General features: G+C 51.7%; 2 protein-coding genes across 2 annotated transcripts in view; one reads left to right on the forward strand and one right to left on the reverse strand.

The window, feature by feature from the left end:
* RPS6KA4 (ribosomal protein S6 kinase A4) overlaps positions 1-5,404 on the forward strand; it is a 58,085-nt gene extending 52,681 nt beyond the window's left edge. Inside the window, 1 exon segment of the mRNA XM_077324291.1 lies at positions 1,135-5,404. Coding sequence (XP_077180406.1) covers positions 1,135-1,347 — 213 coding nt within the window. The 3' untranslated portion in view covers positions 1,348-5,404.
* Positions 5,405-6,684: 1,280 nt separating this feature from the next.
* LOC143831238 (calmodulin-1) lies at positions 6,685-14,672 on the reverse strand. The gene is made up of 6 exons (XM_077324302.1): positions 14,378-14,672; positions 11,728-11,758; positions 10,379-10,522; positions 9,508-9,614; positions 8,047-8,182; positions 6,685-7,349 (listed from the first exon to the last, which is right to left on the reverse strand). Exons 1-6 carry the CDS (start codon positions 14,378-14,380, stop codon positions 7,321-7,323), a joined length of 450 nt encoding a protein of 149 aa, XP_077180417.1. The 5' UTR covers positions 14,381-14,672; the 3' UTR covers positions 6,685-7,320.
* Positions 14,673-15,886: the final 1,214 nt, after the last annotated feature.

Here is a 15,886-nt window from a genome sequence, read left to right on the forward strand (position 1 = left end):
AGCACCCTTTGGGTGCGATCTGTCAACCAGTTCTCGATCCACCTAATGGTAATAGGATGCATGAGCTCTGATAATAAATTTATATTTTTCTATGTACAGTTTTATCCCTAACATTTATGGTTCTCAAAAGCATAGAGGCTTTCTCAGCCAGGGTTTCCTGAAACCCTGGGATTTCTTGGAAGGGTTCCCTGAATGGGTAGGTCTTAATTGAATTTTTAAATAAATTTTTTAATTTGTTAAATATTTATCAGGTGATATGACCATATAAAGAGCCTCTTGTGGCGCAGAGTAGTAAGGCAGCAGACATGCAGTCTGAAAGCTCTGCCCATGAGGCTGGGAGTTCAATCCCAGCAGCCGGCTCAAGGTTGACTCAGCATTCCATCCTTCCGAGGTCGGTAAAATGAGTACCCAGCTTGCTGAGGGGTAAACGGTAATGACTGGGGAAGGCACTGGCAAACCACCCCGTATTGAGTCTGCCATGAAAACGCTGGAGGGCATCACCCCAAGGGTCAGACATGACTTGCTTGCACAGGGGATACCTTTACCTTTATGACCATATAAGTTGACCCGCCCTCCCTTCCCCAAATGACCAATGATGGGCCTAGAAGGGGAGGGGTACAGGTAGGCATGTCCACAGCTATACTTCCCAACCACGTTCTGCACCATTGCGCCACTTCTGGGGTTTCTTGAAGCCTGAAAAATGATTCAGGGATTTCTCAATGGCAAAAAAGTTGAGAAAGGCTGGCATAGAGAGCCCGTATGGGGTAGTAGTGGTTAAAAGCGGAAGCCTCGATTCTGGAGAACTGAGTTTGATTCTCCTCTCCTCCAGATGCAGCCAGCTGGATGATGCTGGGCTAGTCACAGTTCTCTTAGGAATCGTGTTTGTAAACCACTTTGGAACGCGTTCAGGGAGGGAAAAGCGGAGTATAAAAAAAACAACCTTTTTCTTCCAAATGGATTCCTTTTTCCCAACCCCCAGGCTTGTGAGCAAGGGTGGGAAACCAGCCCTCAAGGGCATCGATAGGGTGGGAGCTGCAGACTGCGAAGCAGGGGAAAGCAGGTGGGTGGGTGTGTACATTGGGGGGGGAAATTCATCTTTGTTTGCTGCTTTGCTTTCCCTGTCCCCTTCACCAGGCCTTTAACAAGGGCAAGCGGGAAGGCTTCTTCCTGAAGAGCGTGGAGAACGCCCCCCTGGCCAAGCGCCGCAAGCTGAAGATGTCCAGCACCGGGGCCGAAGCCCGCCGCAGCAGCAGCTCTTCCTCCTCCTCCTCGGGCTCCTCGTCGGCAGCCTCTCTGCGCCCCCACAAAGCCAAGGTCCCCGCCAGTCGCCACGACCCGCCCTCGTAGCACCTCCTGGAAGGGAGGGAGGGGGTGCGTACCAAGGGGCAGGAGGGGGAGTGGGTATTTATTGTCTGTGTTGCTGTTTGGGGGGGGAACCTCCTCTTCCACCCCCTCATTCCCCACCCCCACGTGATGTGGTATCTTCATTCATGACGGGGTCTGTTGTGTTGTTTCCAAGCGGCAGCATCAGCCTGTTCGGAGGAGGAAATGTCGTGTAGGGAGGGAGAACTCTTTCAGGCTCTGCAGAGGAGCCCAGTTAGCTGTGTGCGGGAGGGGGCGGGGAGGCTGTGGGGCAGTCAGGAGTGCGGGGTGTCCCTGCTTTTTTAAAATACCAAATCAAGTTCCACGTCCGATGGCGGTTCAGGGTCTGCAGCCCCGACGGGAGGAGGCTGCCGGAAATAGGCGCTCCCAGGGCCGAGTGGGGCTCCGCCTCTCTGCCCTCCCCAAGTGCAAGAGGGCACGGCCCTTTCCCCAAGCCCTGGCACCGGATTTGGAGAGCAAAGGTGAGGGGGACAGATTAGCCATGAACAATTGCCCAGCCCTCCCCTACCCCCACAAAAATGTTGGATGGGGAGGGGATGTTTTCTTTATTTGTAATGTCATTTTTACAAGATTAAGGGAGGGAGTCTACTCAATCTTGCACCTGAAGCACACCTTTGGAGGTGTGGGGAGGGGTGGATCTTGTTTTCCTGTGGAATCTCGGTAGGGTTTTACCTTTCCCACCAACACCGACCCCATGCCCTGCTTTGGTGCCTTCTGGACAGAAATTGAGCAGGTAACGCTTTTCCTAGCCTGAAAATCCAAAGTGTTTGGGAAAAGCTTCACCTGCTTAATTTCTGCATTTTAAGACTGTTGTTAAAGGCACAGAACAGAACTAGATTCAAAAAGAAAAGCAGGTAACCCAGATTCCTGTCCTGAGAAGGATGGGAAGGAAGAAAGGATACCACAGGGAAGAAACATAACCCATGTTGGCTCCCCCCCTCCCATCTTCTTTGATATAGGATGTGGCTCTTTCTGCCCCTGTTCAAGGGAGGGGAAGGCTAAGAAGCCAAACAGGAACTTTTGCAGGGGGGGGGAATCTGCCAAGGGAAGCCCCTAAATCCCTGCCTGAATGGGGCAAAGCATGTTCAGTTATCTGCCTTCTATGTGCCAGTAGACCTTACTGCACTGGGGGAACCTAAGCTCAGGCACTTCAGGGTGGGGGGGAGGGAATGTCAAGGGGGAGGGAGAGTATATTTTTAGAGAGAAAGAGAAATGTCTGTATTTTGTATTTGAAAAAAAATGAAGGTGAGGACGGGATAGAAGTTTTTCAGATGACACTTGAACTGAGAATCGGAAAGGGGGGGGGGGGAGAATCATTCATGCATTATCCTGAGCAGGAATTGACCTTTTTATCACTTTAAGAGAGGATATCATAGTAAGTGTAGAAAATTTTTAAAAGGAAGGGGCTGCACCCGATCATTAAAACAAATTTGTTAAACACTCCCTTTTACCAAACAGAAAAGGGGATTTTGCCTAAAACTGGTATTTTACATACTGGGGGCAGGGGGCAAGGGGGGGGAATCAAGGCTTTTAGATTTTTTTTAAAGTTTCTATATTCCGCTAAATGCGTAGAGTAAGTGGATTCCAGTTTCAAGCTGATCGTTGAAACCCCATAAAATGTACAGTAAAATTGATTTTGGGCATCAATATTTGACAATTTTGTAGGAATTCCTGTCTCAAAGTTAAGCTATTTTGAAAACAATTGAACAGCTATACTTTGGTAACTATTTCCCTCCTCCCTTTTTTGCCGCATTTACAGTATTTATGTGAGTGTATGCGTTGCTGACACAGTCATAAGCAGGGGTAGTCAAACTGCGGCCCTCCAGATGCCCATGGACTACAATTCCCATGAGCCCCTGCCAGCTTTGGCAGGGGCTCATGGGAATTGTAGTCCATGGACATCTGGAGGGCCGCAGTTTGACTACCCCTGGTCACAAGCAACGAGGCGGTATGCTAACACCAGTCAGCTCTGCAACTGTCCTTCAAGAGTATTTGGAGAACAGTGCAGAAATTCTAATGATTGCATGGTTTGGTTTGGAGCAACCAACCATGGTTTGTGACTACAGGGAATGAGCCTACAAGGGGGGGGGGGGGCTTCTTGGATCCACATGCTTCCTCCTTGCCCTGTGTGCACAGCAACCTAGATTTCCAGATTTGTGGCAAACCATAATTGGTAAATCTAAACCTCAAACTGCGGTTTGCACTCTGCCCTGAGAATCCTGGTCTGTATGGAAGAATATTATCCAGAGGTAGGCAGTCTTGTTGGGCCAAAAAGACAGCCTCTCTCGACTTTAAATTCTTCATTCCCCGGGCTTGTTCACATGTTGGCCAGATTGAAGTATTCCTTCTGTTAATGATTTCTGGCTCGTTAAAATGATGCAAAGTCCCACACCGCAAGATGAATTCTAGAGCAATTTTTTAAAAATATGCCAGAGCCAGGGATAGCATCCTGTAGCAGGTCGTCAACTAAAAATTAAGGGGTGAATCAAAAACTGAGTGATTGAGACACTGCGCCCTCCCCTCCCACCTTACAGGTGGTCGATTCTCATCTGAGTCGAAGACCAGAATGGAGTTTGTGTTTATTTTCATGACTATTTAACCCATTTTTTAAATTAGAAAATGTTCTCATATGAAGATCATGCAAAGGCTCTGAAAGAGTGGCTGAGAAAGGAGAGGGGAAGGGATTGGCACTTTTAAAGGGGTGTGCAATTGAACACCTTAACTACCTGGAAACTTTGAAGGGGTGTGCAGAAGGGATGGTTCTTGTATGTCGCCCCCACCCAATAATGTTAGAAATAGTTGATCTATTTGACAGATTGGTTTGACTACCAGAGCTCACTGTAAGTGAGTAGTAAAGACGTCCCTCTTGAGTTGCTTCTAATACCAACCAGCTCCCATTAGGAGGAACCACAGAAGAGGGCAGCCTTGCCCTATTTACCTGTTACAGTGTCCAAATTTTCATTTAGACAATTTCTTTTCAGTTTTTAAATACAATTTCCATTTGCTTGTTTGGAGGTGGGGGAGAAAACGCATCATTTTCTCTCCAGAAAATGGGTCCAAGGTCAAACACACGCCTCCCCCTAATACAGTCCCTTTCTTAAAACATTAATTTGGCAAGGGGTAAGTGGATGTGTTTTTATGAGAAGGGGGTGGAGGAGACTCATGGATGATGCCCCAGGTTGTTTCCCATCATTCTCGGCCATCTTAAGAAATGGTGAGATGAAGAACTAATGTTTTGGGTCACCCTTCCTGTGGAATAAGAGCTAGGGGTTGGTATTGGCGGTAATGAAAGAACACCTGGGCACGTCTACACTACTCATTTGAACCTGGTGTCAACCCAGTTTCAGGAGAGGCAACTCTCATCCCCCAAAACAATGGGAAGTGCAAGGATCTCTGGCAACAAGTTCTCATCAGCCTCAGTAAGACCGTTTATGCACTGGATGTTTCATGCCGGGCTTCAGGCTGGAGTTTTAGTCGTGGCAGATTGTCCCACCTCTTCCTGGACCCACATGGGGGAGCATTTGGCCTGGTGCACATCATCCGCCCCTGATTTGTGTTCTTGCACAGGAGCTGGGGCAGTGAAGTTCCCAGTGCATAAATGGTTTAAGAAATTACAACTTTAACCTTTGAAAGATGCTACACAGGAGTCAATCCAGTTTCAAACCTGTTTGAATCTGTAGCAAAGACGTTAAGCCTCTTTTAAGTCTTGCCAGCTGCTCCCCCTCATTCACAATTTTTTTTTTTTTTTGCACTCGGCAGCTGTTTCATTTGGGGAGTGAGGGGGGCTCCCTTCCTTGGGGCAATGGGGTATATGTATGCGTGTGTATATAATAAGTGTGTGTATGTCTTAACTGCCATGTCCACCCTCTCTGTCGCAGAGGCAGTGGGGAGACTGGGTGGAGTGTATTCTTAAGTCTTTCTCTAAGCAGCACAAAAGGCCAAGAACCAGCCATCAGGGGCATCTCGTCCATGCAACCAAACCATGTGTATTTTTTATTTCAAAATAAAAACTGCCTCTGAAGCCGACGAGTCAGCCTCTTCCTTGCCTCCCTCCCTCCCAATCTGCACCAGAAGCAGATTGGGCAGAAGTCCAGCGAATGCGGAGGGTCACAGGAATCCACCAAAGCCTTTTCCAGCCCTTCCTGGCTGCTTGCTGTAGCTCCTGGACCCTGCGACCATCCAAACCATGGCGAAACAGCAAAAGCCGGTGCTTGGCATAAACACAGCCCACGTGCTTCCCTGTCCACGAAACATAGCTAACAAGCCAAAAACAATGGCAGAACCCCAAATGAGTCAGTGTCCGCTTTTCAGAGCCCCCAAGAAGCCGTGGGGGAGGGGCTACCATTGACTCTGGCAGTCACAGAGTCGGGAGGTGTGCACTGGGATACGTCCAGTCCGAATAACATACCTTGACAGTACTTCTCAGACCGTAGGTAGACTCTCTTCGGCCTACTGACCAGTATGCACAGCTTCAAGAGGGAATGGGATAAACCTCTGGAGCAGAGGCATAGATGTCTCGGGCAGTGATGCTTGGTCTTCTTGGTGCTTGGGGGGGGGGGGGCAACAGTGGGAGGGCTTCTGGAGTTCTGGGCCCGCTGGCACCTGGGGTTTTGGCCACAGTGTAACAGACTGTTGGATTTTAGGGTGACTGGCACAATCCAACATGGCTTAGGGATTTTGGTCCCAGAAAATCTGGAAATATTTGGGTAAATTGGAGAGTAATTAAGGCTAGTGTTGTAAGGCTCCCTGGGCTAATTTTTCAAGATTACAGGTCTCCTGAGCCACAAGAGGGACTAGGAGCACAGAGCGTGCTCATGGGCCCACAGAACAGAATCCCTTGAACCAATCTGCTTGAAACCTGGTATGTCCTTACCGGACAGGCAGCACTAGGTCCCCTGCAAGTTTGGTGTTATTTGGCAGGTGGGACGGGACCAAAAACAGACTCCTGTCCCCTCCCTCCACTCCCCCTCTACGGTAGCCAAAAAAGCCTCAGACTTCAATCCATCCAGCTCCTGCTTTGAGGGCACCATAAGAGATGGGTGGACCCTGCTGTGCTCTGATCACTCTGACTCCCCACTTCACCAAAGCAACTCAAGCTCTCGAGGAAACTTAAAAGAAAACAGAAACAGAGGTTGGCAAAAAGCAGCTGTGGAGAAATCCTGCTTCTCTTGCTGAGTAACAGGACCAAAAACTGGCAGAGAGCCGATCTCCCCCCCCCCCCCACAAGAAAAAGATCTGTTTCCAAGCTGGCCGTAGAAACCACCCACACCATCATTCAGTAAGCACACCTGCCCCACAATGTTGAAACACACGGACTTTATTGGAAAAAGAAAAGAGAGAAAGAAAAAGAAACCTTACACCACCTGGAATGGAACAGAAGCATTCCCTGAAGCCACTGGGAAGGAAGGGAAGGGGCAGGGGATGGCCAGTACTGGGAAGTTAACAGTTACAATATGCCCAAGATATGCAGATACTCCCAGGAAGACAACTGCAGTCAGCCGCACATGACAGTCCATGGGATGCAGAGATTACGCGCTGGCTGGGACGTGGCCTTTGGACAAACAAGCAGGTGCGCGCCAGGGACGGAAGCTGATGAGGAGGGAGGACTCCGCCCACCGCTCCTGCCCGCCCGGCTTCCCGCTGCTCAGATCTTAGCACCGCTTCCACCCTCCCCACCTGGCTCTCCCCCCCGTCCCAGCTGCACCCACCATGAGTGCTTGCATGTAAACATGGCAGGGAAGGGCAGGGGGGGGCAGAAGGGTTCACACTGTCCTGCGTGGAAGGGCGGGGGGGAGAGAGAGGGCAAAGAATGGCCACAAACCGCTAAAAGCGTCGATGGAGCATGAGTGCCACAGACGGGAGGGGCCGGGTGAGATCTCTATGGGAAGCGGTTCTTCCGTTCTGTACAGGGAAGGGGAGGGCTGGCGGTCGCTCTTCCTATTTGGCAGTCATCATCTGTACAAACTCTGCGGAGCCAAAGAGACGGGGAGGGGAAGGGAATCAGAACGTTCAAAGGGAAAGCAAGCCCCGTCTTTGCAGGACGAGTCACAGATCGGCCCCTCTTGGGACAAGCAGTTATCCCAAGAAGGCAAGTGTGCGAATGCATCAGAAAGACACTAGTATGGGTAGCCTGTAACCACCCCGCAGTCCCTAGAATCTCCATTTTGTTAAAATCCATGCAAAGTTCCTGGTCCTCATGGTTTCAGAGTGAGCTCTGAAATAACATGGCCAATTGCTTGTTAAGAGAATTACATTAAAAACATGGAGGATGCTCGTATCGGCTGTCTCTAGAGCAGGGATTCCCAAGCGGGGGTTCTCGGCTTTTGCCCTCCTGCCTTAAGGGACTTGGCCCCAAGCTAAGGCACCAGCCGCTGCCCCTGCTCCGCCTCCCCAGCTTGAGTTCTCTCGTTTCTGCACCTGGGAAGAGATGAAGCCTGCACCCCTACCCTGCCTTAAATCGCATTCTGTCACTCCCCCTCTCCACAAGCTTAACGTAACTTCTGGGGAGCGTGGCAGGGAGGCGTGGCCAGCTGACATCACTTCCGGGGCTCCTCGAAACCTGAGAGATTATTTCAGGGGATCCTCCATGGGCAAAAGGTTTTAAAAGGGCACTCTAGAGGCCCACCGCCCTAGGCCTCCCACTCCCTAAGGGCCCCCCCTCACCTTCATAATTGACCTGTCCATCCCCGTCTATGTCAGCTTCTCGGATCATCTCATCGACTTCCTCGTCCGTCAGCTTCTCGCCCAGGTTGGTCATGACGTGGCGCAGCTCTGCAGCGCTGATGTAGCCATTGCCGTCCTTGAGGGCAGAGGAACAAATTGGGGGCGGGGGTAAGAGGAAGACAGGAAGAAAAGTCCCTGTGCTCAAATGCCAGAAAGCACCAAACTGAAGGTACCATGACGCCATTCGTCCACCTCGCTCAGCATCATGTACTGAGATAGGCAAGCCTCTCGACATCTGCTGTTCATCTCCCTTTAACTGGAGACGGAAGGGACTGGACCGGGGACCTTCTTCAGGCAAAGCAGAGAATCCACTATAAAGTCGCCATCAGCCTTGCAGATGCAGGTGCCCCAGTGCTCGGGAATGTATCCTTTATGGATCTCACAAAGTAGGCTGGGTCATGCAGTCGCATGGGCAAGAGGCACTCATACAGAGGGACCTTTCCCCACCTTTCCCTTCCCACAGCAGCCCTCTCTGACCCACTAAGGCACCGCAGGGGGCTGCAGAGCCTCTGGGGGCCAAAAGACGTGTATGGGAGCAGGGACAGCAGTGAAGAAGCAGAATCGGGCAAAACCACCTTCACCTCAGTCTTGCGCCAAAGAAAAAAGAAGGCCCCCTGTGAAGAACCAAGAATCAGCCCTCTCTTTTGCCACAGGCCACCCAGCCGCAGGCAATCACCCCCCCCCTCCCCTTAGGAAGGCGAGCTGATCAGAACTTTGTTCATTGTTGCAAGGGGGAGATGGGCTGAGGATTGCAACACTGTTAAAGGGATGGGCTCCTAGCTGTGTCAAACCAGGAGCTTTTCCTGACTCGAAAGAAGAGGCCAGCCACAGGAGGACTAGAGCAGGGGTAGTCAACCTGTGGTCCTCCAGATGTTCACGGCCTACAATTCCCATGAGCCCCTGCCAGCAAATGCTAGAGAACAACAGAGACTGCTGGCAGCTTTTCCAACACAGATCTGGGTCCTGGCTGAGGCAGGAAACATTTTAACTAGCAACTGTTCTGTTCCAAGGGTGTACCTGGTGCTATTTTAAATGCTTTTGCAGGAGTCTTAATACACATACTTTTATACGAACCTCTAGCTTGCACCCTCACCTGTGGGGCACTGGGGCTGGAGTGCTGCTCTCTCTGACAGCTCCCATTATCAGCACCCTCGGCTCACGCAATCAGAGAATCAAATCCAGGAAGTGGGTGGGGCTGGATTCACATCAAGCCCCCACAAAAGAAAGGACATGGAAGACAGAGATGTCCTACCAACGTTGAACTTCAGCATAGGCCAAGTTGTAGAACCCTTTCAGTGGAAAGCAAAATTTGCTTGTTTCAAAACCAACGAGTGGCTTCAAAACTCACCGCTTTGGGAAGCCCCTGAGATGTGTGTTCCTGCAAAAGAAAGCATCCCTTACCTTGTCGAAGACCCGGAAGGCCTCGCGGATCTCTTCCTCGCTGTCTGTGTCCTTCATCTTCCGGGCCATCATCGTGAGGAACTCTGGGAAATCAATGGTGCCATTCCCTGGGAGAAGGAACAGCTCTTTGGCGTAGGGTCCAAATGGTACCGCTGAGGCCACTCACAAAGCCAACTGGCCAATCTTGCCAATCGGCTTGCCATTCGGCAGGAGAAGCAGGAATCAATCGAATTAACTTCCATTCCCCACAGCACTGGGAAGTAGGGAGAGAGCCCAGCAGTGAAGGGAGGAAGGCAGGAGCGTGGCCGACCGAAGGGGCTGGGAGACATTAACTGGGTGGAACTGCTCTTTGTATGGTATCCAGATGGTAGGGCTGCCCTGAACTGGATTAACCTCAGGCAAGACCAAGGCTAACGGAGGCAGGAGGAATGAGTCTGCACAACTTTGGTTTCACCCTGCAACCATGTGAGGTTCTCCTCCTATTGGATCCCACCTGTTAACAGAAGACCCCACACTGCTGCCCTGGCTTTAACAGCCTCTAGAGAGGCTCTTGCTTGCAACTGCAAACTCACAGTCTTGGGAAGATGGAAGGTCACCAAATGCCCACCTGTGGCTCAGGTTCAAGACCGCAAATCCTGGAGCCAAGCGCATCCATCCACACACAATGCACTACTTCCCCAAAATTTATAGCAGAGCAAGCCACAAGTGTAAATAAACAGGATGCTCCCCCACCCAAATACACTTGGGCAACAAGTCTGTCCTGCCGATGACGGGATCTCACGTTACCGCCCTATGTTCCCGTCTTCTTTCCAACCCTGAAAGAGTCTCTCGCCCAGACCCTGCCCCTCCCCCACAGGACTGGCCTACTCACCATCAGCGTCTACCTCGTTGATCATGTCCTGCAATTCAGCCTCCGTGGGGTTCTGCCCCAGTGAGCGCATGACAGTGCCGAGTTCCTTGGTGGTAATAGTGCCATCGCCATCCTTGTCGAAGAGGGAGAAGGCCTCCTTGAACTCTGAGGGACAGGCAGAGACAACAGGTGAATCGGTTTCCCCTAGGGTAGGGGTAGTCAACCTGTGGTCCTCCAGATGTTCATGGACTACGAGCCTGTAGGGAGTGGCGGGAAATAAATCGAATAATAATAATAATTCCAATGAGCCCCTGCCAGCATTTTGCTGGCAGGGGCTCATGGGAATTGTGGTCCATGAACATCTGGAGGGCCACATGTTGACTACCCCTGTCCTAGGGCATTCTCCCATGTGTTGGTCCAGTTGGTGGAGGCTATCTGACTGCATCAGCCCAGGAATCTCTGCGCCCAAATTTTAATATCATTTTGAGGTCACAGCCCCCATTCTCAGTGGTCGCTTAGCAGACAAGCACCTCTGTTCAATCTGGTCACTTCCAGTGCATGGATCTCAGGGAGCAGGCATTGAGAACATCTTTGCCCAAGAATGCCAAACCAGCGTCAGAGCAGGCAATCCTGATTAGATGATTCCGGGGACTGATCAGTAAAGGCAAGTTCTTTGTCTTAAGAAGATTGTCTGCATCCTTCTTCCCACCAGGGATGCTAGGCAATGTGGTACACGGGAAACTGCTCTATCTGGGACCAGACCACTGGTCTCGCAAGGTCAGTATCGTCTCCAGTAATTGGTAGAGGCTCTCCAAAGGCCTAGGTGGAGGCTCTTTTACATCACCTCCTACCTGACCCTTTGGGGATGCCACAGACTAGGACATGCTGTAATGCAAAGCAGACACTCTATCGCTTAGCCACAGTCCCCCTTGGTTTCCTGCACTATGAAAGGGTGCAGCAGCCACGTTCTGTCAGTAGCAGACACTGTATGGCTGAGCGGTTCAAATCCTTGCTAGAGCCATGAAACTTCCTGGGCTGCCTTGACTCGGGCATTTTCTCAGCCTCACTGCACAGCTTTAAAGGTGCTAACAGCAGATCGAGAAATAGCAAACGGGAAGAAGCCGCTGGCTACCATACTGGTTCTATCCTTCAGGATGCAGGAATACATCTTTCTGTGCCCTGGAGAAAAAGAGCTGATGCTGAGAGCAAGGGTAATTCACACAGAGAGCGGCGGCCAGGCTCTCCCACCACCCAGGGGTCAAATGGGTTCAAATCAAGCCCTGCCCTCCCAATGCCAGCCCATTTGTTGCAACCGCTCTGATGGATTCCGTCACCATTTCTATCCCCAGGAGACAAGAGACCGCTCTCACCTGCAATCTGCTCCTCTGTCAGCTGGTCAGCCTGCAGGGGAAAAGGAGGACAGTAAGGAAGGAAAGGAGAGTTACGGCTTCTTCCCTCCCTCCGGGTTTGAGGCCATGGAAGCTGGCCCCTCTTCCTCAGGCTCCAATTACACACTTTAACAACTGCAAGGAGAAATCAACCGCCTCACATTATTTCATAGCAGCCGCTCCTCCAGCCACACACCTCTTCAGGACTCCACCGGTTCCCAAACCCTCCCCTAGGAACGCGGACATCACCCCTACCAAGATTCCATCCTATTTAGATCCATGATAATGCTTTACTGTTTAATAGGGTGCTAGGTCTCTGCCTCGAGAACTGTACAAACTAAATTGTAGCACTGGAAGGAGATGACACAGAAAAGAGGGTTCCTAGAGAACAGCACTTCCATTTCCCCCATTTAGGGGTTGTTGTCGTCATCGACCCCCAACCACCTACACAATACGTCCCCTCCCTTTGAAATCACTTCTTAATTGTCCCCCAAGGAGGTTCCCAGTTGCCGAAGCTTTATTCCTCGCCGTCCCTTCTTCCCATAACTGAAGGGCAGAAAGAAAACAGCACCGAGGTGGCCTCCCCACACTCAGAGGCCTCTCTGCCCTCCGTCTGAAGCTATGCACCCCTCTGCTCCAAGACTGCCCTGCTGGCTTATACCATACCCATTATCCACCATCAGGGTCTGAGCTAGCCCCTCATGTAGGGGGTGGGGAAGAGATAACAGTAGAATTTGAAACAGAACCCCACCCCCAGCCACATCACTTGCTCCCCGGCCCCCCACATGCATGTGCGTGTCATGTTCTGTCAAGTCACATGCAACTTCATGGAAACCCTACACATTAATGACTGCCAGAACATCCTATCATTAACAGCCCTGCACAGGTCTTGCAATCTGAGAACTGTGGCTTCCTTTATTGTCAATCCATCTCATGTTGGGTCTTCCTCTCTTCCTGCTGCCTTTAACTTTTCCCGGCATTATTGTCTTTTCCAGGGACTCCTGCGACCAAGGCAGGATAGCCTCAATTTAGTCATTTTCGCTTCTAGGGAGAGTTCAGGCTTGATTTAGTCCAGTGTCCACTGATTTCTTTCTGGCGGTCCACGTTGTCCATTACACTTTCTTCCAACACCACATTTCTAACGAATCCACTTTCTTCCTGTCAGCTTTCTTCATTGTCCCTCACTCACCCCCACAGGTAGTCATGTGGACTACTACAGCCTGGTCATGCTTGCCAGAGACACATCCTTACAGGCACAGCTCTTTTCTCACTCCTTCATGGCTGTCCTTCTCAGTCTTGGCCTCATGTTGATTTCCTGGGCACAGTCTCTCTTTTGACTGAGGACAGAGCCAAGGAACAGAAAAAGTCTCATTCTTCCAAAGTTTTCATGGTCATCTTTAACATTGTGTAATTCCCCAGCAGTCATTACTTTTGTCTTCTTCATGTTCAGCTGTAATCCTGCTTTGGTGCTTTCTACGTTCACCATCATCAGTAGTTGTTTGAAATCTTCACTCTTTCCTGCCAGTAAGGTGGAATCACCTGCACATTTGACTGTGCCAATTGTCACCCCAACCGTCATCAAAATTGAACCCAGTTTTCATTACAAACCATCTAGGAGAAACACCTCCCAACACATACCCCTTTCCTTTCTCTCATGGCCCAGCAGTATTCTTAACCCACCCCCTCCCAAGAATGTCCTTGTCACCTTTCTGCTCTAATACATTTGAACCCAAACTCATACTTTGTGTTCCCAATCTCCCCAATGCAAGATTTTTTGAACCATTTTGACCTCCCTCCCATTTTCACACCCTTCCTCCTCTACAGACCAACCCCTCTGGGTCTTCTTAACGGGCTTGCAGATTTTTCCTCCCAGCACCCCAAGTCCTTCTCTCCTCCTCCATGCCAATTTCCCTCCCACTCCATCACGCCCTCCCCCCCCATTTTGGGGGTGGATGTCAAAAGAGCTGGTTCTACTACCCAGCTTTAATAACAGCCTCCCAACTCCAGACACACATACACCCCACTTAGGGAGGCTTCAAGGTTTCCAGGCCCCTTTTCAACACCCCTCCCAATAGGTCTCCCCTTTTCTAAGGTTCCCCATCTGTCATCCCCCCCCCCACACCTCCAATCCCCCCTCTGTACAGAGGCTTCTGAAATCCTTTCACTGACTGCATTTCCCCACCCAAGCTTCATTGCTTTCGGGGAAGGGTCCCATTCTCCCTGCAGCCCCACCTTGGACTGAGCCCTCCTGGATCCTCTCCTGCATAGGGGGCAGGAAATCTGGAGCAGGACTCACGCCACATTTCACCCCCAACCCTCTGGGGGGGGGGGGAGAGGCTGGCCCGGGGCTCTTCCTGAGCATCTTTTTTAACCCCCCCCCCCCTATTTTCACTCTGGGAGTTCAAAGGGCTCCTAGCCCCGCCCAGTTTTGTACCCCCTGTCATATTAGACCCCTCCTTTGAGGACCAGCCCCGCCCACCCGCCATCCTTGGGTGGGGGTGAATCCCAGCCCCCCCCCCATGGAAGGTTCTGGCGCCTCTAAGGCCTCCCCCCAGGGAGAAGCCCCGCCCCACTGAAGACCCCCTCCCCCACACCCCCTCCAGCCTTGCGGGGGGCAGAGCCAGGCTCTCACCATGGCGACGGGGGGGAGGGGACCAGGCGCTGCGACCTTTCAGCTGTCGGCCGTTGTCCGTCTCCTTCCGCCCCGGGGCCGAGTCGCCGCCGCCGCCGCCCCCTCCCCGCGCTTCTCGTGCCCAGCGGCAGGAGGCGAACGTTGCTCGACCTCACGCCCTCGCGTGCGTATCCCTCCGCCCCCGCAAACGAGTCCCGACGCCCGGCCGCAGCATTAAAATAGCCGAGGGGGGTGGGGAGGCGCAGCGGCGATCTCCGGGAGCAGCCGTAGTAGCAGGTCGTGGCCGCCGCGCCCTTTAAATAACGTCCGGTCCCGCCCCCTTCCCGCGTCACGTGGCCGGCCAGCGGGCGTCCCATTGGTCTAGGCTCACCTGCATTGCGTCAGGGGAGGCTGCTTAAAGGGGAAGGCGCGAGGAGAGGCGCGAGGGGGGGTGGGGTGGAGGTGAGCCGACTGAATAGTGGAAGTAGGTTAAAAATGGAGGGGGAGAGGACCTGAGACGGAAGGAAATTCTGTCAGCTTTCCTCGCATTTAAAGGGGATGTTGGACTTAAAGGGGAAATCGCAGGAAGGAGGGGATGGGAATGGCCAATTAAAGGGGAGGAGCAGGTGTGAAAACCTGCAGGGGGGATTTGCAGCCCTCCTGCTCTTGGCGCTTCATCAATGGAGGGATGCTACGAGGTTGACGTCATTCCTGCTTAATCCTGACCGTTTGGGCGTCTGCCCCAGATTTAGGCAGATCACGTCCCCAGAAGATCCTGCATGATGTTAACAGGGACTGTGGCTCAGTGGCATCGCACTGGCTTGGCATGTGGAAGGTGCCAGGTTCAGCCCCCAGTATCTCCCCTTGTAGAGGACCAGGAAGGCAGTGAATGGATAGACTTTTGCCTTGAGACCCTGGAAAGCTGGAAGCAGAGCTGACTTTGATGGACTGCTGGTCTGATTCAGTACTAGACAGCTCCTGTGTGCTGGAGGGCATGAAAAGAGGCGAAACGATGGCACCGTGCCCACGCACTGAACAACTCACTTTCAATCACTTGGGCACGGGATTGGGGTCACTGTGGGGGCAGGTAGTTGTGAATGTCCTGCATTCTGCAGGGGGGTTGGACTAGATGACCCTGGAGGTCCCTTCCAACTCTGATTGTATTATTAATCCGCTATGCAACTGGGTTTTACTATGCGAAATGGCATAATCCACATGCAGTGGATTGAAACTGCATGATTTAGCAGGCATGGAAGTGCCCTTGTGAAGCCAGCTGTGCTATAACGTAGCGATCCCCAACCTGCGGGCTGCGGACCACATGTGGTCCATAGACTTATTGGAGGTGGCCGCGAAGGACGTCTTCTCCCCCCCCCCCTTTACAACACACTTCGGGTGTCATTGTCTCTCATCACTCCCAGATGGAACTATCTCGTTGCAGAGAAACAAGCTCAGGGTTCCCATTGATTTGTCATTGTCAGGAGTTAAAATTTCCATGAAAATAAAATGTTCATTGTTGTGGCGTGTCTGTAT

Source organism: Paroedura picta, chromosome 1 (assembly GCF_049243985.1).
Source record: "Paroedura picta isolate Pp20150507F chromosome 1, Ppicta_v3.0, whole genome shotgun sequence".
Lineage (NCBI taxonomy): Eukaryota > Metazoa > Chordata > Lepidosauria > Squamata > Gekkonidae > Paroedura > Paroedura picta.